This window comes from Schistocerca americana, chromosome 3 (assembly GCF_021461395.2).
Source record: "Schistocerca americana isolate TAMUIC-IGC-003095 chromosome 3, iqSchAmer2.1, whole genome shotgun sequence".
Lineage (NCBI taxonomy): Eukaryota > Metazoa > Arthropoda > Insecta > Orthoptera > Acrididae > Schistocerca > Schistocerca americana.
This window is the reverse complement of record NC_060121.1, coordinates 646,176,872-646,200,269: the sequence shown is the minus strand read 5'-3', so window position 1 is coordinate 646,200,269 and position 23,398 is coordinate 646,176,872. Positions and strand designations below refer to the sequence as shown.

Below are 23,398 nucleotides of genomic sequence, written 5' to 3'. Positions count from 1 at the left end.
AGCACAGCGAGTAAGTGTGCAGACGTTTTCAGACGTGCTAATGGCAATTGTGTGTTGAGAATGACTCAAAGAACACATATAGATGATGTTATGAGGGGTAGAATACTAGGGCAACTGGAGGCTGGTCAAACACAGCAGGTCATAGCACGGGCCCTCCGTGTGCCAAAAAGTGTGATCTCAAGATTATAGCAATGATTCCAGCAGACAGGAAACATGTCCAGGTGCTACAGTATGGGACGTCCACAGTATACAACACCACAAGAAGACCGATATCTCACCATCAGTGCCTGCAGACGGCCACGGAGTACTGCAGGTAGCCTCGCTCGGGACCTTACCGCAGCCACTGGAACAGTTGTTTCCAGACACACAGTCTACAGTCGACTGAACAGGCATGGTTTATTTGCCCGGAGACGGGCAATGTGCGTTCCACTGACCCCTGGTCACAGGAGAGCCCGTAAAGCCTGGTGTCAAGAACACAGTACATTGTCATTGGAATAGTGGTCCCAGGTTATGTTCACGGACAAGTCCAGGCATAGTCTGAACAGTGAATTCTTGCCGGGTTTTCATCTGGCATGAACCAGGAGCCAGATACCCCTTTATGTCCTTGAAAGGGACACAGGTCAGGTGTAACGGGACGTCATTTTGCACCAGTATGTCCACCTTTTCAGGGGTGCAGTGGATCACACCTTTCTCCTGATGGATGGTAACGCATGGCCCCACTGAACTGCCATCATGGAGGAGTACCTTGAAACAGAAGATATCAGGCGAATGGGGTGGTCTGCCTCTTCTCCAGACCTAAACCCCCATCGAGCACGTCTGAGATGCTCTCATTTGACGTATTGCTGCACGTCTTCAAACCCTTATGACGCTTCAGGAGCTACGGCAGGCTCTGGTGCAAGAATGGGAGGCTATATCCCAGCAGCTGCTCGACCACCTGATCCAGAGTAGGCCAACCCATTGTGCGGCATTTGTATGTGTGCATGGTGATCATATCCCACATTGATGTCAGGGTACATGCGCAGGAAACAGTGGCTTTTTGTGGCACATGTGTTTCGGTATGGTTTTCTCAACTTATCACCAATACCGTGGACTTACAGATCGGTGTCGTGTGGGTTCCCTATGAACCTATGCTATTAGTGCCAGTTTTGTGTAGTGCCACGTTGTGTGGCACCACATTCTGCAATTATCCTTAATTTATGAGCATGAGTGTACATTAAAAAGAATGAGAATTGAGCCCTGTGGTAGTCCCTGTGAGATGATTCTACACTTCGAGGAGTATTTCCCTTTGTTTGATGTTATGACAACCCTTTGCTTTCTCTCCGTTAGATATGACTTACACCACTGTAAGGTGCTACCCATAATTCCATATTTTTTTATTTTATATAATAACAAGGAGTAATTCACGAAGTTGAATGCTTTGGATAAGTCACAGAACATTCCTGCAGCTTTTTGTGACTTGTCCAAAGCGGAACTAAGTTTAGTTACAAATTCATTCATTGCATGAATTGTACTTTTGCCTTTCTGGAATCCAAATTGATTTTTTGTGATTACATTGTTCTTGTAGTAGAAATTTTGAATTTGAATTGCAACAATCATTTCAAACATCTTAGAAAACACAGGAAGAAGGGAAATTGGGTGGTAATTTCCCATATCATCTTTGGAGACTTTCGTAAATACTGGTTTGACTTCTGCATATTTTACAAATTCTGGAAAGTATCCTTCTTCAAGTGAGTGATTAATTATTTTGTGTAGTGGGTGTGCTATTAAATTTGTAGCTGCTTTAATGACTTTCGCAGGTATTTCATCCCGTCTTACAGATTTTTTATTTTTTAGGTTTAGCATAGTGTTTTCTACATTTTTTCTGTTACTTTGTAAAATTCAATAAGGCTCTCTTTCTTGCTCTGACTTGAGCCAAAAAAATGTAAATTATCTTGATAAGAGTGTACATCAACATCAGATTTTGCTACATTTATGTGGAGTTTATTAAAATGTTTTGATATCTGAGCAGGATGTACAATTATTTTGTCTTGTACCTTTATTTCACAGATTTCCTGGTTTCTAGGTTTGATTCCAAGTTCAGATTTGACTACTGTCCGTACTGCCTTAGATTTATTTGTGTGTTTTTCAATGAATTTAGTGTCTGCTTTTTCCTTTGCTGCTTTTGCAACCGTCTTAAATAGTTTTTTTTATATGCTTTAACATAGTTTATGAATTCAGGACTCTTATTTGATTTCAGCTCAGCATGTAGCTCTCTCTCTATTACTAGCTATTTTTATGCCAGTGGTAATCCACTTTCGTTTATTTGTTGCCCTTCTTGGGCAGGCTATGGGTGAAAATGTTTCATTGAAGACATGTAAAAACCTGTTTAAAAATTTATCAAAATTTTCTGAACATGAGTTTTCTTGTTGTAATGACCAGTCTACCTCATTTAATCTATAACAGAACAAGTTTATGTTTTCTTCACTGAACTGTCTTTTCATGAAGCATCCCCTCCCATTTTTTTCTATTTATTTTTTGTAAGTTTAATTCTATAAGCAGAGAAGTGGTCTGAGATACCTAGGTTTAAAGAGAATTTAGCAGTGTCCTCAAATATATAATTTGTTAAGATATTGTCTATACATGTTGCTGTTCACTCATTTATTCTGGTGAAGTCAGTGAAATTTAGTCTAAAGCCATATTCTTGAATTACATCAATAAACTTAGTTGACATGCTTATTTTGCTTTCTGTATCTATGTTAAAATCAGCAGCAACAGTTGAGATAATATTAACCTGTTTGAAAATTCGTGAATATGTTTTGGTATAGCCTACTTGTGTAGAAAATGTAATTCCAGTCCCTTTACAACTGTTACCTCCATTGTTCAAAAATTGAGTGACAATTTCTGTGTTGTTTATTCACTTCTGAATGGCTCTACTGTATGTTGAGTAGTTACCTTTATTCATTGTATTATTTGTATTCCGCCAAGATCTTAATAATAGTGAGGAAATTATGATACATATAGTCAAGAGAGCTAAAGGTTTCTACATCCATACTATACAGGATAACACTTCATATGACACCTCAACAGTACTCATGAAACACAATTGTACTTGACATAAAAGTTAGCAAAATCAATGTAGCCACTATTATGGTTTCCTGTGAGTTAGGTACATCAGATGAGCTACCTTTGTAGCATGTGGATATCTTTGCAACAAAGATTATTGGAACAAAGAGTGTAGGGGGCACAGAGAGGCATAACCACAACCCAAACACAAAATTAGCTGTTATGCAACAACATCAACTATAATAATAATTAAAGAGGCTGGCTGGCTCTGAGCACTATGGGACTTAACATCTATGGTCATCAGTCCCCTAGAACTTAGAGCTACTTAAACCTAACTAACCTAAGGACATCACACAACACCCAGTCATCACGAGGCAGAGAAAATCCCTGACCCCGCCGGGAATCGAACCCGGGCGTGGGAAGCGAGAACGCTACCGCACGACCACGAGCTGCGGACATAATTAAAGAGGAACTGCCAATAATATTATGATGGTAAACTGAAGCCCACCATAAATATTCATGCCAGACAGGATAATATCTCTACTAAAACTGAAATTATTAAGGACAAATCACCATTTGTCATATCCTGAAAAATGTGCAGTGGGTAATCACAGAGTTTTAATTATTACCTCAAGAGAATATAGTTACTTAATTCCTTTTAGTTGTATGCCAGTACATGCTTACAGCCCTGATACACATTGAAAACCAAAATGGAACAACCCACTTATAAAGTGTAGTATCATGCAGTAACTAGTTTCCTGCATTTGAAGAGGAACAATGCTGCAATAATCCATTCTGAGTTGGTGGAATTTCGGTGCAATGATATGACAGTGCAATCATATGACACTATGGTTATATGGTGCACACATTTCCAGTGTGGTCAAATAAGTCTGAACAGTGAATAACAAAGTGGCAAACACTATCTCTGAGAAGAACCTGGAATCGCAAGAGAAGTGGAGGCCCTGGCGCTTAAAGACCAACATACCACAATCGAAGTGACAGTGGAAAAAGAAAGTGAAAAACAGTCATGGTTTAGTTTTCAATATCTTGTACATCTTTTTGAACATGACAAAGCTTGCTACCTGTTGGGATCTGTGACTGTTCACATTCATTTACAAAACCAGCTGAAGTGAGGCAATTGCAGAAATTTGCAGCTGTGTCCAGACAGTCCTGTCACCATGGATGAGTTGTTTTGTATCACTACAACCTCAAGATGAAGTACCAAAGCTAGCAGAAGAAGTAAATGGATTCACCACCACTGAAAATAGTGGGGATCCATCAACATCCAACGTTACACTTGAGTATCTTGTGCAACTGCCATGTTGTGGTGTTAACGAAGTATGAGTGGAAGGGGAAAACTGTCACAGAAGCATAGTATTGAAATCTCCTAATGAGGTTATGGAAGGTTGTCAGGACAAAGCATTGTGGGAAGATGCCCAAGAGGTTATTTTTGCTCCGTGCCAATGTCCCAACTCATTCTGCAGAAGACACAGCCACACATGCTGCTTCATGAGCCCCCTCCCCCTCCTCACACCCCTGGCAGGCAGCCAGTGAATTCTTACTCTTTCCTCAGATGAAGAAAGTATTTTTTGTCGAGGATTTCTGGAACGACAATGAGGTGAATTTTGAGGCGGAATGTTTCCTGAACAGCCAGAATGCAGACTTTTACCACCAAGGTCTCTGCCAAGTCATTCATCATTGTGTAAATATGTGTTACATTTAGGGGTAAATATGAAGATAAGGAATAAAGCCATCATCAAGTTTCACGAACTCAGCTTGATTTATTTATTTAGATTATAATTAGAATTTTATGAGTAGCCCTGAGACTAACTATGAATTCTATTTCACATAAAAGATCAATGGCGAATAAATAAAGATAAATATGAGGACATAAAAAGTTTTCTCATAATCCAGTGAAACATAGCTTTTCTGAGTTCTGTTACATGTCTGTGAACAGAAAAGATGAGACAGAACCCAGTACATAGACCAGCACTCCTTGGGATTTGTGTAAAAAATATAAAGAACTCCTGGTTATGCAGTTGGTTAGCAATAGATTCACCAGACTCAAGCAATAATATGTTTTCCTCAATTAAAGATAGGGCAGTTTTAAAATTTTAGATGCAACAAGCCAAAGCTTTAACTCTTTGAGTACTGCAGACGTGATATGCTGCGGCACTCCACCTTGCGCGGGGCCTGCGGACTTTGTTTGCTGCTGAAGTGGGCTTTCCCATGGGACCTGCAGAAGGCATTCGCCGCGTGGCCTGGCCGGTACTTGAGTGCTAATGACGGCTTATACCGCAGCCAGTTCCACTGCCCGTGGGCCTGTGGACGTCAATAGCCGCTCAGGGCTGCTTGCAGGACCGTCGCAAGTTCTTTTGTCCCGTGCTCTCCCTGGGATGGATGTACCCTATTTATTGTACTGTACCGCTGTCCCTGCTATCTGGGAAATACTCTGCTACAGATTTCGTAGTTGCTGTTCGACATTCATGCTAGCTGGTTCATGTGAACTTCTGTATTCTGCTTGTGTGGTGTCGTTTAGCTATCTGCTGTTTCATCAGGATTTTTAGAGTGCTGTCACTTTTGAGTTCCACAGACAAATGGCACATCGGCATCATTGCACTGACGAAGAGATACTGACAAGGAGTGACAGTGACAGTGAGTGTAGCATCTTCAATGAATCTAGTGACAAAGATTCATCAGAAGAATCTCCTAGTAATACACCTCCAAATACTTCACCTAGTAGAGCTCGCCCGGACAGTTCTTCTTCAGATTCTGAAAGTGAAGACGAACCAATCCGTAAAAGGCCATGCCATAGTGAGAATGAGAAATTTGATTGGCAAAAACGTGATTTCAGTCCAGCACTTCATGCATGTGATGACTCATCTTCAGGACATACCCCATTGCCAACTAGCGCCTGATTCATGCGTTCTGTCCTTTTTCATGCTATTTCTATCAGAAGATCTGTTGAAGTTTACAACACTTGAAACGAACCGATTTTTTTCTTTCACCATGGCAAATAGGTCGGAATCAGTTTGTTCTCAAATATCCACCTGGTAAGAAACAGATTTTCAGGAAATATACATTGGTATTTGGCTTCTCATGGCTTGCGTTAAAAAGTTGAGAAAAAGGAATATTGGTCCAGAGATGTACTTCTGAGTACTCCAATTTTTGGCGAAGTTATGTTCCGTTAAGGTTTTATGTTACTTTTGAGAATGTTGTATTTTAGTGACAACTCAGCCAATCGTGGAGATGACAGTTTGTTTAAAATTAGGAAAATAATTGATACGGTTTGTGTGGCATTCTGCAGTGCATTTAATCCGGATGGATATGTGTGTGTGTGCGAGTGTATACCTGTCCTTTTTTCCCCCTAAGGTAAGTCTTTCCACTCCCGGGATTGGAATGACTCCTTACCCTCTCCCTTAAAACCCACATCCTTTCATCTTTCCCTCTCCTTCCCTCTTTCCTGACGAAGCAACCGTGGGTTGCGAAAGCTTGAAATTTTGTGTGTGTGTTTGTGTGTTTTTCCATCCGGATATGTGTGTGTGTGTGTGTGTGTGTGTGTGTGTGTGTGTGTGTGTGTGTGTATACCTGTCCTTTTTTCCTCCTAAGGTAAGTCTTTCTGCTCCCGGGATTGGAATGACTCCTTACCCTCTCCCTTAAAACCCACATCCTTTCATCTTTCCCTCTCCTTCCCTCTTTCCTGACAAAGCAACCGTGGGTTGCGAAAGCTTGAAATTTTGTGTGTGTGTTTGTGTGTTTTTTTATTGTGCCTATCTACCAGAGCTTTCCCGTTTGGTAAGCCATGGAATCTTTGTTTTTAATATATTTTTCCCATGTGGAATGTTTCTTTCTATTTTATTTAAATCTTTCTACTTTCTTTGATATGTTCATTTCTGTCATGCACGAGATGGTATTTATTAAGACGTTGGACAAGTGTACTCTTTCTATTTTTCTGATAATTTATTATTATTTTGCTGAGAATTGGCTTCTGGCCCCTGAAAGCCACTACTTCCATTTTCTTAGAAGAGACAAACAGATTACATACCTTAGCTGTTGAGGATAAAACATTAATAGCTGTTTGCAGTATTTTCTCAGCTCCAAGTAACTCATGATGCAATATGTGCAGCAATTTTAGAACCAGACAAATATCTGTCTGAGGGGTTTCTGTCTGGAAACAGAAATCACTTAAACTGGTAGAAACCAGAAAATTGCTGTACCCAATGCTCTACCAATTAGTTCTGAAAATGTTACTTATCCCAGCTACATCAGTGACCTGTGAGCAGGACAACTACTCAATGAGAAAGGAAACTGACTCACTACAATTAAAATAAATCAAATTTTATTTATAAATCATAATATTGAGCATTTTTCCCTTCTTGGATACATATACTGTAATGCTGAGAGTAAATGATGACTGCTGCTACTTAAATTAATTCAAATTATGCTATCATCCTTATATTGTATGTTGTCTCCAATAAAACTATGAAAACATTACAAGAATCAGTCTTAACTTTAAAATTTTCCACTTGATAAAAAAATTTAAGATTTTGTGTATATGTTTAATTTTTACAGTAGACAAAATGTCGAACATTAAAATCTGTAACTTACTAGGGATGTAACATAAACATATTACTTTGCATTCTATAATATTTCAAAATAGGACCTGTAACGAAACTATTGTTACTTAGGGAGACAGTGAAATTTTACTGGGGTGAAAATTTTCAACATAGAAAAGAATAATTTGATTTAAACAAAAAACCTCAAAAATTTGTTGTTACTCTTGTGTTCCACAGACATCAAGAAATGTGTGATCATGGGGGTGTTTCTTACTGATCACATTGGCCTCCACCACTCAAGGAATTACTTTGAGACAAATGCAAATGTTTACTGCAAGAACAGTTTCCAAAACATTACACTTTAGTAATTAGTTCTGCAGTGACACTTATATAGTTCAGTTGATTTCTTATACGTATCTTAGTTCAGGGTAACTCGGAGTAATCTGCTTCCTGCTGCTGCTGAAGTAGTTGTTGCCTAAATCCATTTCACCTGCTAACTGGGTCAAGTTATTTGAATTCCATGAAATAATTCAGGTACCAAGTCATTTTATAGTGGTTTATTTATGACAAGCTGCACCATTTCTTCTTAGTGGGAGCCTGCTCCACATAACAGGCTACATAGTCACAATACTGTATTACAATTAGATTATTGCACAAACACACGACATAGTGGTTGCATCTCAAAACTGTCTCCAACTGACCTTTCTTAAGCCTTGTGCTCCTCCTATTTACACATTTTTTTAACAATCAAGTAAACAAAACTACAGTGCATATTTATTAAATTAACAATTAAAAGTTTAACTTTTTCATGAGTAACTATCCACAAAACCTTCTTATTTTATGCTGAGACCGGTGTATACAATAGAAAAGACGCATAGGATATACATCGTATTATCTAAAATACAGAAAGATAACAATGCTAACCTAAATTTTCTTAATTATGGCTTCATTTGTACACGCAAAATATTGTGAACATATATTGGACAAGCATGACCTACTAGTAAACAAATGGAATAATAAATTTTCAGTTATTAGATACCTTTGGAATTACGGAACTTTCAAAACAGATATGTAATTACTAGATACCTGAAGGAGATATCAAGTTGGTTAGGTAATGACCACGGTTCTCTCTTCTAATCATCAATGCTTTTATTACACGACAAACGTACAGGTTGAAGACTAGGCGGGAACGACTCTGTACATGCCCATGTAAGGGGGCTGTAACGGGGCTTTTACAGTGTCATTGCGAAGGAACACAAATTTGCAGGTGTCGAGTGCCTTGGGAACATATGTCTGCGGCGGAGTGTGGCTGGAAGGGGGCAGGGGTTGAAGCTTGTTACAGTATAACCCCACCCGTTCTACCAAGGATGGCAGTTCGAACGGTTTGGCAACTGGACTAGGAATAACACATTCGCCAGACAGTGTAAGGGACTGGCCGTAGATGAACTCAGCCCCTGAGCCTTCAAGGTCTTCCTCGAAAGTGGCCTGCAAACCGAGTAAGACAAATGGTAGGGCTTCCCTCCAAAGGAGGCCATGGCAATGTAGTGCCGTCTTAAGCATCCTATGCCAACGTTCCACGAGGTCGTTTCTTTGGGGGTGGTATGCTGTTGAATGAATTTTCTCGATGCCACATAGCCTACATAGTTCAGAAAACAAGGCAGACTCCAATTGACGTCCTTGGTCAGTCGTCAAGTAAACAGGGCAGCCAAAGTGTGAAATCCAAGTGTCTATGAAGGATTGTGCCACTGATTCGGATGTAATATTGGGTAGTGGGGTAGCTTCCACTCAACGAGAGGTTCTGTCTATATAGATAGCACGTATCTGTAACCCTCAGAGGGGTGAGAGGGGGCCCACCAAGTCGATGTGAACATGCTGGAAGCAACTGGGAGGAGCGGTGAAGCTGCCTAGTGGCGGCGATGTGTGCCGCGAAACTTTATTTTGTTGGCACAGAATGCAGGCATGGGCCCAGGCTTGGAAGTCGTGACGCATGTCGCACCAAACGAAGTGCTCTGAAATAAGTCTGGTAGAGGCTCTCACACCTAGATGAGCAAGGTTGTGTAATTTGTCGAACACTTGTCTCTGTAGAGGTTTGGGTATGAAGGGACGCAGCGTACCAGTTGATTCGTCACACCAAACCTCGCCTATGACACCGGGAAGGGTGGATTGCACAGGTTTGAGTGACGAGTTGTGATCGGAAATAAGGTCCATAGTGTCCGTGTCAACAGATTGCAGCTGAGGCAAGTTAGAGAGGTCTATCAGAGTTGTGAGAGTGCCGACACTAGACAAAAAATCTGCAACCACATTATCTTCACCCTTGATGTATCGTATGTCAGAGGTAAATTGCAATATAAAGTCCAAATGACGGAAGTGTCTAGGTGGAGGGTCAGTCGGGGCGTTCTTTACAGCAGCAACCAAAGGTTTATGGTTGGTTAAAATGTAGAAGTCCCTACCCTCAACCTTGGTGCGAAAGTGTTTCACAGCCTCGTAAACTCCCAAGAGCTCCCTATCAAAGGCTGAGTACTTTTTTTGAGTGTCGTTGAGCTTCTTAGAAAAGAACTGCAAAGGAGAGGTAGTATCTCTGACGGTTTGGGTGAGGACAGTACCTACTGCGGTATCACTGGCATCCGCGGTAATAAAAAATATAGTGTCCGGATGTGGGTGGGCAAGTCACTGTGTTTGCTAGTAGGTGCTTCAGTTTGTCAAAAGCTTGTTCCATTCCAGGGGACCGGGCAGATACCGGTCGTATTTTTGCCAGCAAGGGCGTCTGTTAGGCGAGCCTGAACCTCGGCTGTGGCAGGCAAGTGCTTCCTATAATAGCTAACTGTTCCAATGAATCTGCGCAGCTCCTTAAACGAGTGAGGGCGTGGCAAAACCAAAACAGGTTTGATTTTATCCTCGGGAGGAGTGAGGCCCTTAGCTGACACGATGTAGCCTAAGAAACTTACTGAAGTCTGGTGCAACTGCAGCTTCCTATTATTCAGTTCAACACCGGCAGTGGTAAGAGTGTCTTTAACAATCTGCAAATGTTCCTTGTTCTTTTGCAAAGTAGGACTGAAAATAAGAATGTTGTCCAAGAACGAAACAAAAATCCAGATGAAACAACACCTTGTTTATGAATCTCTGCCAAGTTCGTGAAGCGTTGCGGAGGCCAAAGGGCATGAACCAGTACATGAAAAGGCCGAAAGGTTTTGTAACAGCTGTCTTTTCAATATCCTCTGGTGCCAATGGAATTTGATGATAGGCCCTCCTACAGTCCACTACCGAGAAATATTTGGTGCCTGCAAGAGCATGGTTAAAATCCGTGATGTTAGGAACCAGGTACTTGTCTATGATAGTACGAGAGTTCAACTTAGTATAGTCGCCAACCATATGCCTGGTGCCGTCGCTTTTTGTGATGAAGTGGATAGGCGAGGCCCAGCATCCAGCAGATGGATCAATGATGCTGGCTGTTAAGAGATCGTCTATTTGTTTGCGAGCCACTTCCATGAGTTCTGGCTTGAGACGGTGTGGTCAGCAAGAGACAGGCAGTCCGTCTTGCAAGCGAAGTTTGTGGGCGGTGCCGTCTGCAACCACGGAAATGCGCGACGCGGTACACGAGGCGACTGTCTGTGGTATAGTGTGCATGGCGGCCGCTAGGCTGGGTTGTGGCGCGGACGGTGATAGTTTGCATAAGTGCCAACTGTTGGGTGGCTGGGAGTGACAAACAAGTGAGCTACGTGAAACAAGGTTGGTACACTGTTTATTAGTAACCGAAGGCGCCGCTGTCGAGCTTGGTGGTGGTAGTGGGTGCGAATGAACAGCTGATGGCAGTAAATCAAAAACATTAACTTGCACCACGGAAGTTATCTGCCCAAGCGAGGAGGGGGATGAATGTGCACTCGAATTAACACAGTTAGAGCTGGTGGGAGCGGGGACACTGTATAGTTTATGTGGCACACAGTCACAAATGCACTCGGACGCGAGAACACTGTTGTGGCACCGACTAACCTTGTGTGTTGCCGAGGCGTCATCTGCTGCAAGCTGCTGCCGTGCTGAAGATAACTCATTACTTAAGTTGTTGAGGTGACGGCGTAGCTCAAGTTTTCCAAGCACAGGCGTGTAGACTCAACAGGCTCCGTGAGCCACTTATTGGCCCATGAGAAGAGCTCGGAGGAGGGGTTACTACACTTCCTAGCCAGGTGGACCTGTTTAGCGGTACTATTGACACTCGATGAAGCACACAGGATGTGTTCCTGTGTATGGTGGTAGAACACTGTATTCTTGATGAGGTCAGGCCACAGTTTGTGGTGTCATAAAAAGTCAATGCCAAAAATGGGATCGTCAATGTCAGCCACCAGGAAGGACCACTTCAGGTTGCACTCAGGTGAGAGAGACATTGCATATGAAGTAGAACCTAAGCACGGCAAACTAGATGAGTTTAAAGCACGTAGGACAGTTTTCTGTAGTCGGATGTTTTTGGTAGCAAGATGAGATGGAAGTAGGGAAACATCTGCGCCCATGTCAATGAGAAACTTTGTGCCAGAGTTCAAGTTGTGGACATAGACTCGTCCATTCGAAGCATTAGTGTTGGACACTGAATGGAGCGTGGGACGGCGCCTGTTGTTTACGTCGCAGGAGGTGGCGCCGCTGCCTACCTGCGGTTGAAGTTTGGGTAGGAGCACAGCAGTTTACAATTGTGTATTTGTTCCCCGAGTTTTGCATGGGAGAAACAGTATTTATGGGCGGATGTCTGCTCCTGTGAGTGGTCGGACGGCGGTGGCCCGGAATCTTCCGCGGAGTCAGATGTGCTGCTGTTGTGTGGATGTGAAGGTGCATGTAGTACGGCGAGCTTGACAGACTTAGGTTTAGTGGGGCATCCACGTTGGGGCCCTGGTTGTGGTTGGAAACTGGTGTAGCTGCCGGACTGCTGGGCATGGCGTTCACGTAGTAGAGCTGAGTAAGCTCGGTCGGCAGTGCGCAAGCGTTTGCTATATGGTCTATCTTTGTAGGCGGAGATGGCCGTTTGGAAAGACAGAGGCAGCTTTTCCGTCCAAATCTCAGTGAGTGTGGCGTCTGGCATGTCGCATTCACCGACGAGAAGTCGAAGGCATCGCCACAGCTGGGACGGAGATCTGTCGCTGAGGCATTCTTCACAGACGAGCTGTCGAACATTTTTTCTTCTTGTCTTGGAGACACGTTCCAGTATTGCTTGTTTAGCTGTAGCGTACTTCTCGTTCGGAGGAGGTGATTTAACCAGGTCATAAATTAAGTCGACAAAGTCGTGGAGGTGGTTCATGAGGCATGTGAAACGAGTGTTGTCATCAAGTGCACAGACACTGAAAGTTTGCTCAGCCAGGTTGAACCAGTGTCATAGTAGCTGGAGGGGAAGTGAAATCTGTTAGCAGGAAGCCCGGCGTGGAGCGAAGCGGGACCGGTTGTTGCGGCGGAAGGTCAAAGTGGCCACGGCGGTTGCTCGACAGGTTATTATGCAATTGGTCCTCCACATCTGCAGCGAAATTGTCCATCACAGAGTCACTGATGAGCTTGGTGGAACCTGACGCACTCAAATTACTGCACTGATGAACACTCGGAGTAACAGACTGGCGAATGTCATTCACATAGTGTGCAACCGGCATGGAGTGATACACACGTGGAGCTTGCACATTCAAAAAGGCATCCTGTTGTGGCAAATTATGAAAACTATGCTCCACACTATTTACAGTGCTTGCATTAAAGTTCGGTATCAGTGTGTAGTGGTTTCTTGTACTGCTGTTCGGTGAAAATTGAAGCACTTCAGAGCTAACATAGTCGGAGTCGGAGATCTCTGGCGTCATGTTCAAAACCACTTCACCTGACGAGGTGCCTGGGTTCTCGAGGCTATAGGACTGCGGAAATTCACGTCGGGCACCGACTACAGTTGGCGTGCTTGAATTTAGTTGTTGTTGCTGGCGAAAACCAGGCGGCAGCGGCGTGTTGTAGAAGGCCATTGTGAAGCGGACAAAGGTCCACGCGGAACGCGGAAGCCGGCGTGATAGTCACTTTGTACTCAGTTTGACAGATTATTCAAACTTCGGAGTCACCGCTGAAGGAGATATCAAGGTGGTAAGTTAATGACCACGGTTCTCTCTTCTAATCATCAATACTTTTATTACACAACAAACATACAGGTTGAAGACTAGGCGGGAACTTAGGTCCCGGAAGTATACAAAAACAATCAACTCGAAGACATAATACACGTGTGATGTTTTGGTCTATCGATCCGTGGATCAGTGCCACATACCATTGTAATTACGGAACTTTCAAAACAGGAATGTAAAACAAAAGGGTTGTTTTATTTCGGACTAATCAGATAAAAATACTGGTACAATGACATGAATTAAAAAGGCAAGATGTCTACCTATTATTTATGTTTCTGAAATAAATGGCTTTCAGCTGTCTATGAACTTTTACAGGAAGATGACCGATTTCAAGATTTCGAATCACATCTTCGGGTGTACATTTACAAGTCAGGTTTATTTATTTGTGGGAGTGAATGATGAGTGTTGGGTTGTGAAAAAGAGCTCATTCCAGTGAGTGAGCAGTTCTGATCTAATCTCTGAAAATAACGGTTTTGCCAATCTCTAGTGAGAGGGCAATAATTAATGAAATGCCAACAACAGGAAATTTTATAGATATGAGAGGTGAGAAGAGGTAGACAGTGCAGTCTAAAACCGTCGATAAGAAAAGGACAGATGAACTATGACCCCAACAGACAAAGATGAGCAGCCACAGAGGAAACAGAATTAGGAATGAACAATAGGAAAGAAGTCGAAGGAGAAAATATAAGAACCAACAGGAAACAAAAACAAAAAAAAGGTTCAAACGGCTCTGAGCACTATGGGACTTAACATTGGAGGTCATCAGTCCCCTAGAACTTAGAACTACTTAAACCTAATTAACCTAAGGACATCACACACATCCATGTCGAAGGCAGCATTTGAACCTGCGACTGTAGCAGTCGCACGGTTCTGGACTGAAGCACCTAGAACCGCTCGCCCCAGGAAACAAAAGAAAGTTGAAAAGGTAAATATATGGACAAATTATATATAAAAAAAGATGAGGTGACTTACCGAACAAAAGCGCTGGCAGGTCGATAGACACACAAACAAACACAAACATACACACAAAATTCAAGCTTTCGCAACAAACTGTTGCCTCATCAGGAAAGAGGGAAGGAGAGGGGAAGACGAAAGGAAGTGGGTTTTAAAGGAGAGGGTAAGGAGTCATTCCAATCCCGGGAGCGGAAAGACTTACCTTAGGGGGAAAAAAGGACAGGTATACACTCGCACACACGCACATATCCATCCACACATACAGACACAAGCAGACATATTCTGCTTGTGTCTGTATGTGTGGATGGATATGTGCGTGTGTGCGAGTGTATACCTGTCCTTTTTTCCCCCTAAGGTAAGTCTTTCCGCTCCCGGGATTGGAATGACTCCTTACCCTCTCCTTTAAAACCCACTTCCTTTCGTCTTCCCCTCTCCTTCCCTCTTTCCTGATGAGGCAACAGTTTGTTGCGAAAGCTTGAATTTTGTGTGTATGTTTGTGTTTGTTTGTGTGTCTATCGACCTGCCAGCGCTTTTGTTCGGTAAGTCACCTCATCTTCTTTTATATATAATTTTTCCCACGTGGAATGTTTCCTTCCATTATATAAATATATGGACAAATGAATATGACTCAGTAGGACAATGACTGGACAAATATAACAGGCAGAAAGGAGGAGATGGATAATTTTAAAAGATATAATTTCTCTTTCTAGTATTATACACATGAAAGCGATTTGTTTTTGAATTGTGATTGATTGTTAACAACAAAGCTCATGAAGTAGTAAATATTATGAGTGTATGTTCTAGAGTGGAAATGTGCACTGTATTTATTACATGCTTCTATGCAAGAAATGATTTTTCATTGATGGTGAGTTGCCCCTGAATATTATGCCATAAAACAAGTTAACAAAAACAACAGGAATAGCAAAAGAACTTCTTTGACATTTTTATCTCCAAAGTCACCCATTATTTGTAATGTAAAAGTTACAGAGCTTATTGGACTACAGAAATAAGCTAAATGTTGAAGACCAAGTTCGAGGTACTGATAAAGTTGGGATGAGTCCAAATTGTCTATGTACTGAATCAGGCACCCAGGTCTAGCCTTGTGTTGAACTGTATGTTCTGTGACTGGACATTATGTGTTGCCAATACTGAATCTTTGTGTTCATGCTCATGTGAAATCTACTTATGAGGCTGCCCAGAGGAGTATTTGTGATGAGGTTTGCTTGTTATGTATTTCTACAGTGATTGCAATCAGTAAACATTGTTTATTTCTAAAATCAAACTAGATGGAATGTCCTACTAGATCCAAAACTTCTGCTTCATTAGTTTGTTTGTGTGGATATCTGCTGGAATTTGATACTTTTCTTACTTCATTGTAGTTTCATTTCAGTGATTAGCTTCAGTTAATTGAGAATCAGTACTACAAATTGGGCAAATTTTGCTGTGACCTTTTTGCTCTGGGTCCTAAGTTCCTGTTTTTTAAAAAGAAGTATAGGTACCTCAGAGTAGCAAACCAATTTAAGTTACTTAATAAAGGTATCTTCTGGCCCAGGTTGTTTACCAATTAGATTCACTTCAGAGTATGCTGATGTAATATGTCCACATTTAACAATCAACTGCTCGCTAAACGGATGATTCATACCTAAGGACTGGTAAGCTGCACAGGTCTCATGAATAAATAAGAAAGGAAATAGAATCATAAACCCATATCACTGAATCAACTGCAGTAAGATTTTGGAACATGTTTTGTGTTTGAATGTTATGAAATACCTGGAAGAAAATGCTCTTTTAATGTGGATTCTAAATAAACAATTCTAATGAAACACAACTGGGCTTTTTTCCACACAGAGTAGTGAGTGCTATTGACAGGGGACCTCCAGTTGTTTTCATATTTTTAGATTACCAGAACACTTTTGACACCATTCCTCACAGGCAGCAATCTAATAAAATTGTGTGCCTGTGTCACAACTGTGTCATAGGATTTGTGATTTCCTGTCAGAAAGGACACAGTTCATAATATATCTGGCATTCCCCAAGGAAATGTTATGGACTTTTACTGTTTCTAATCCACATAAACAATTTGGGAGACAATGTGAATAGCCCTCTTAGAGTATTTGCAGATGGTACTGTAATTTACTGTCTAATAAAGTCATCAGAAGATCAATAAAAATTACAAAATGGTTTACACAAAATATCTGCATGATGTGAAAAGTAGCAGTTGACCCTGAACAATAGAAAGTCTGAGTACTAAAAATTATCTGTTAAATCTCAGTTACATGACAAATAGCAAAAAGCTGAAGGTTGCCAATTCAGCTAAGAACCAAGGACTGCATTTCATTCACAGAACACCTGAAGATGCAACAAATCTACTAAAGAGACTGGCTGTGCAAGAGATTAGATTAGATTAGTACTTGTTCCAATGGATCATGAATACGACACTTTGTAATGATGTGGAATGTCAGGTTAATAAAAGGTGTCTATACAAGATATTACATTACACAAAATATTACATGACACTTGATTTTTTTTTTTTTTCTTTTTTGTGGGGGTTGGGGAAATTACCCACTTATTATATCCAAAAATTCATCTAATGAGCAGAAGCAGTTGCCATTAAGAAATCTTTTTAATTTCCTTTTAAATGCTATATGGCTATCTGTCAGCCTTTTGATGCTATTAGGTAAGTGACCAAAGACTTTCATGGCAGCATAATTTACCCCCTTCTGAGCCAAAGTTAGATTTCGCCTTGAGTAGTGAAGATCATCCTTTCTCCTAGTGTTGTAGCCATGTACACTGCTATTACTTTTGAATCTGTTCGGATTGTTAATAACAAATTTCATAAGTGAATATATATATTGTGAGGCTACAGTGAAGATCTCTAGCTCTTTAAATAAGAGTCTGCAGGATAATCTTGGATGAGCTCCAGCAATTATTCTGATTACACGCTTTTGTGCAATGAACACTCTTTTACTCAATGATAAGTTACCCCAGAATATGATGCCGTAGGAAAGCAGAGAATGAAAATAGGCATGGTAAGCTAATTTACTCAGATTTATATCACCAAAATTTGCAATGACCATAATAGCATAAGTAGCTGAACTAAAACGTTTCAGCAGATCCTCAGTGTGTTTTTTCCAGTTCAACCCCTCATCAATGCATACACCTAGAAATTTTGAATATTCTACCTTAGCTGCCGATTTCTGATCGAAGTCTATATTTATCAATGGTGTCATTCCATTTACTGTGTGGAACTGTATGTACTGTGTTTTGTCAAAGTTTAATGAGAGCCCATTTGCAGAGAACCACTTAATGATTTTTTGAAAAACATTGTTAACAATTTCACCAGTTAATTCTTGTCTGTTGGGTGTGATAGCTATACTTGTATCCTCGGCAAAAAGTACCAAGACATGTGATAAGGAATGCTTACCAGACAGGATGAACAGAGGACATTGAAAAAGTTCAGAGAAGGGCAGCTTGTTTTTGTATTATTGCAAAATAAAGGAGTGTGTGTTTCACAGATATGATACATGAGTAGGGGCAGCAATCATTAAAAAAAGGTGTCTGTCGCTGCAGCAAGCTTTTCACAAAATTTTAATCACCAACTTTCTCCTTCAAATGTGATAATATTTTGTTGACTCCTACCTACATAAAAAAAATCACCAGGTAATAAAATGAGGGAAATTAGAGCTCACATGGTAAGGTATAGGTGTTCACTTTTCCCGTGTGTTATTCAAGATTGGAATGGCCGAGAAATAAACTTAAAGTGGTTCTGTGAACCCTCTGCCAAATACCTGGATGTGAATTGCTGAGTAGTGATGTATACGTGAAAAAGGTCTAGCATTACTTTATATCTGTTTTTGTACAAGAAGAACTCCTTATTGCATAACGTAACATAATAATTTTATTGACTTTCCTGACTAGTATCACATAAATAGAGTTAAACATTACATTTCAAAAATAAACATATAAGCAAAATATAAGTACTACTTTGTGCTGTTTAAAACTGGATAAAATAAAGGAAAAGGAAAGATGATCGTAATTTACTGGAATGTGCATAACATACTATAATTATCCAGAATGAAACAATACATAAAAGTCTTGACAAGTAAAAATTGTTTAAAATGATGTCTGTGCTAGAGGACTGAAATCTGAAGACCCACCTGTTGTCTTAGATTGTTTGAGTTCTCTTTCCATTTCACAATAGGACTTTTTTCACTCTTTTCTCCATAGCTCCAACTACTCTGTTTCATCTTTCACACATATTTCTCAACCTTTCTCTTACATCCTTATGAAACATGTTCGAAAGCTCCAAACATTTTATGCTTTCTAGGAGCACATTGAGTATATTACCATGTCCCTCTATTAAGAAAACCAGTTTCAACTATCTTCACTTCTATTAATCAATATTACTGTACATGGCAATTCTCATATATTACAGTTTAAAGAAAACCTAAACATGACAGTGTATAACCATTCAAAGCTGATGAAGCAATTACATCATTACATTGTAATTTCCAGAAATACTGATGTACGGCATCTAGTAATGTTGACTAGGAAGGTAGGAAACCTTCTGTAATTAAAATGAAATCAATTCAATAGCAAAATTTCTAGTTTGTTCTTACAAAATAATTAGATACTATTATTATTGGTTGGCTGATTCGGGCAGCTATCAGCTGGCTGACTGCACCACAATCAGCATATAAATGTAGCTTTTAAATATTATTTTATCAAAATACATATAGGGGATAGAAATATGTGCTGGCGAAGAATGAGATTAATGAAAAGTTTACACATTAGTAGGAGCCATACAAAAGCATTATGTTGGTATAGTTAACTATGCGATGAAAAACTTACTGTGCTGGTGCAGTACAAAGAACAGGAAAGAAGTGGAAAATAAGTCAACTGCAGCACTCATGGAAGAGTCTTAAGCAGTTAAACTGCTGGTTGTGGTAGTTGCTGCTATATGAAAGCAGTTTTGTTGTCCCCTTACAGAAGCAACACACATAAACAGCCCTCACTTCCTTCCTCTCTATACTGCTTTTCCTTATTTCATCCTATAATTTGTCTCTAAATTGCTCCTTCTCTCTCTCTCTCTCTCTCTCTCTCTCTCTCTCTCTCTCTCATTTTCAGCATCATAATTGTCAAACCTTCCTATTTTCTCATTTCTCCTGACTCTACTCTGTCCACCAAGTAAACTGTACCCTTTGATCCTTGCTTACTCTTTTGAAATGCTGTGTCAACATACAGCCTCATTCAGATGGGTACAGGGAGGTTGAGGAAGAAAGAAAGCGCTGTGTCCAAAACGAAATAGCAATACTGTTGTTCACTTACTCCATCCTCATTATTTTATCCATTGTCTGAAAACTCAGTTCCAATAAAAGTTGTTTCCTGTTACTGCGTTCATTATCAACCATCATTTCTACAAAGTGTCCATTATCAACTATCATTTCCACAAATACCAAAGTAACACAAATCCTCTTGAGCAGACAGCATAGTAATAGTTTGCTACCACAACTAGAGGCAATCTCTTCTGGTCTTCTCATCTGCAGACATTGGTATCACTTAATAAGAAGAAAATGAGAAGTGCACAGGCCCATAAGAGCATCATGCAGTGGCCTTAAAATAAAATTGATGCTGAAACTTTTACATCACTGACTGCCTGCCACACAAATTTGAGTATAGATATTTATCATTTTCACTTCAACAGCAGCACAGTGAATATTATACATGCTGGAAACCGACAGTTACAATATTAGCAAAACTGAGAGGGGGCAGCGGTGGCAGTGATATGGAACAAGAATTCAACATTCTAATAAAATAAACTGCAAAAACAATATATTTAAATGGTGACAAAACCTCATAAAAATGCATATTTTAAAGTCAGTTAATGAAATCTGTGTTGCTTTAATAATTCCACTTGTTGGCAACATTTTTACACTCACATTGTATTTATTAGACTACTTCTGTGAAACACAGCTAGTTCTGGCTTACAAAGCCATTGCTGAGCTTATACAAAGAAGCAGTGAATGTGGTAAATGCTTTAACTTCACAGGGTAACAGCAGGCAATGAGTGGAGTGTAGAGATTATCATACATAAAAAAGGATTGTTGCAAGATAGAAAATAATATCAGTACAGTCAGCAGAGAGTTGGTGGCATGGTGCTAATTATACTGTAAAAGCACATGAAAAAATACATGTAACCTGGAAGCTCCACATAGCCTATATCAAGTACAAAATGACCACTCTCACAATAAATGTTAACAGACCTTATAGTCAGACTATGTCCAGTATTTATATACACTCTTATCATACACACTATTCTTTGACAAGTAAATATTTTACCATATCTTTGGTGTGAGCAATAACTATATGAAGGACATATTATTACCTACTATGTTTGTGATCTCACAAACAATAAATAGCACAAAACAAAATGAGTCTATCTTGGTTTTAAATTACACACAACTTTTACCAAAGACAAACATCATGTAATATTCTTTTTGGCTATAGTATCACCTACACAATTTTTGATAAGCATATTAAATTTCTAAGTGGAAGAGATGACCATGGCAGTTAGAGTTTTGCATTGCTTCTTTGTACTTTCATGTTCAAAGTGAATGGGAATCCACTTTGTAAGTATGTGTACTGTTTAGGCTTTTCCACAGTTAATATGGTTTTCCACTGAGGCAAGACTGAAGACTGAATGACTACAGAAAGTCTTCTGTCGATGTTACAGTTGCTTCAACAAGGAGTCCAAAATCAAGTTCATTCAGATTGGCTGAAACAAAGATTGTTGACATTAAAGATTTACTGCTATAAGGAGTGATAAAGATGATTCAGTGCTCAGTCATAAGACAATTAGATCACAGGTATAAGCTTGCACTCTATCTCTCTCTGACACACACACACACACACACACACACACACACACACACACACACACACACAGGCAGGCTGGCTTTCATTGTCATATCTGAAAGTCAAGAAACATTATTAGGCAATAATCATGTTTTCATTACTGATGGACAGTTCATAACAATACATGTAAGTATCATATTAATGTATGCAAATACTGTATAGGAAAATAACTTAAATACTAATATTTCAGAATTCTTGAAAACTATGTCACCATTCGTCAAAATTTTATTTATTTACTGTAAAAAAAACTTTTTCGCAGTAAAGGATATGACTCATCGGATAGCAGAAGCGATAAGTCATTGACATGCACACAACAAGCTAGAGGACAAATATAAGCAAGTGAACCTACCCATCCAGTCCCCCCCCCCCCCTCCCCCTCTCCCCCCTCCCACTACCCACGCATGCACCTACATTTTGTGCATGGTGTGTGTGTGTGTATTCTATGTCATTCTATTTTGTGTGCCTGTTGACAAATCAATGCTTCTAATATTTAGTGAGTGGTCTCCTGTACTCCTAAATAGTTTTACTATATTTCCTTATTAATTGTTTTCTAGCTTTTTACTGATGGCTTTTCCCACGTGCACATATTTCACAACCCCCTGCAGGTTCGGGGGTTAGAATAGGCCCGCGGTATTCCTGCCTGTCGTAAGAGGCGACTATAAGGAGTCTCAAACTTTTCGGCCTTCTGTGATGGTCCCCTCTTGGGTTTGACCTCCATTTTTCCAAATTTCCATTGTTAGTGCGTGCCATTTGGGAAAGGGCGCCTTATGTGGTGTTTTTCTGTTGGTCCATCATCCATCACCATCTTGCATGCTACCTATTGTCGTGTGGCGGGATTTACACCCAACGTCTTCTGGGTTGCCTCCTTCTCGTCTTGTGCGCAATCCCCATCTTAGCGCCCACGACAACTGTGGACCCTTTCAACACCTAAAATCCAGCACGGTAGCCAGTCCGTTGTGGTGGGGTCGTCATGTACCCTCTTGGTGGTAGCCCCCTGACCACGCAGGGATCGCACTACAGATGCCAGAGCTGTTTCCTCCCCATGCATGCCAAGGAGTATGTGCCCATCTTGTCTGGGGCACGGGGACTCCGGGCAAAGGGATACCGGCCAGGTACCCGTTGCTTTGGCTGGGTGGCGCCCTTGGGGAGAGCCCTCATTCGGAGTAGGTGGCATCTGGGCGGATGTGGCGCAATGAAGCGCAATAAATCACACTAAGCTGGTGGTCGCACGGCCACCAGCATCTCTAAGTGAGGCAGAGTTGACTTTGATGCTGCGCAATATGACCGTCAGTCATTCCCCTCGTTGGTTACGCCGTGGGAGGAACGCAGATCTAGTGCCAAGCGGGAGCCTTACGTCCCACAATACCTTGTCTGCAGCAGGACTGATGGTGACTCCTTTCTTATGACAAAGCCTCTGTTTTTTGTGGAACACCTGGAGGATAAGTTTGGGGAAGTGGCGGGGTTGTCTAAAATGAGGAATGGGTCCATCCTCCTCAAGACGTCCTCCCCAGCCCAGCCAGTCACGAGCGTCGCTCTTGTGTGATAAGCTGGGTGACGTCCCTGTTACTGTCACTCCCCACAGTAGCTTAAATATGGTCCAGGGGATTATTTACCATCGTGACCTATTGTTACAATCCGATGACGAGCTGAGAGCCGACTTGGAACAATGTGGTGTACATTTTGTCCGTCGTGTACATAGAGGACCCAAGACTAACAGGGTGGCCACCGGTGCCTTTATCTTGGCCTTCGAGGGTGCTGTATTGCCTGAGAAGGTCAAGGTAATGGTTTACCGTTGTGACGTCAAGCCATACGTCC

At 40.9% G+C, this 23,398-nt stretch overlaps 1 protein-coding gene across 5 annotated transcripts in view; it reads right to left on the bottom strand.

Annotated features, from left to right (window-relative positions):
- Window positions 1-18,627: 18,627 nt before the first annotated feature.
- LOC124605465 (protein pigeon) overlaps window positions 18,628-23,398 on the bottom strand; it is a 498,287-nt gene continuing 493,516 nt past the window's right edge. For all 5 annotated transcript variants that reach the window (XM_047137163.1, XM_047137164.1, XM_047137161.1 and 2 more), the window contains one exon: window positions 18,628-21,443. In XM_047137163.1, the coding sequence (XP_046993119.1) occupies window positions 21,373-21,443 (71 nt within the window). In that variant the 3' untranslated portion in view covers window positions 18,628-21,372. The remainder of the gene's footprint in view (window positions 21,444-23,398) is intronic.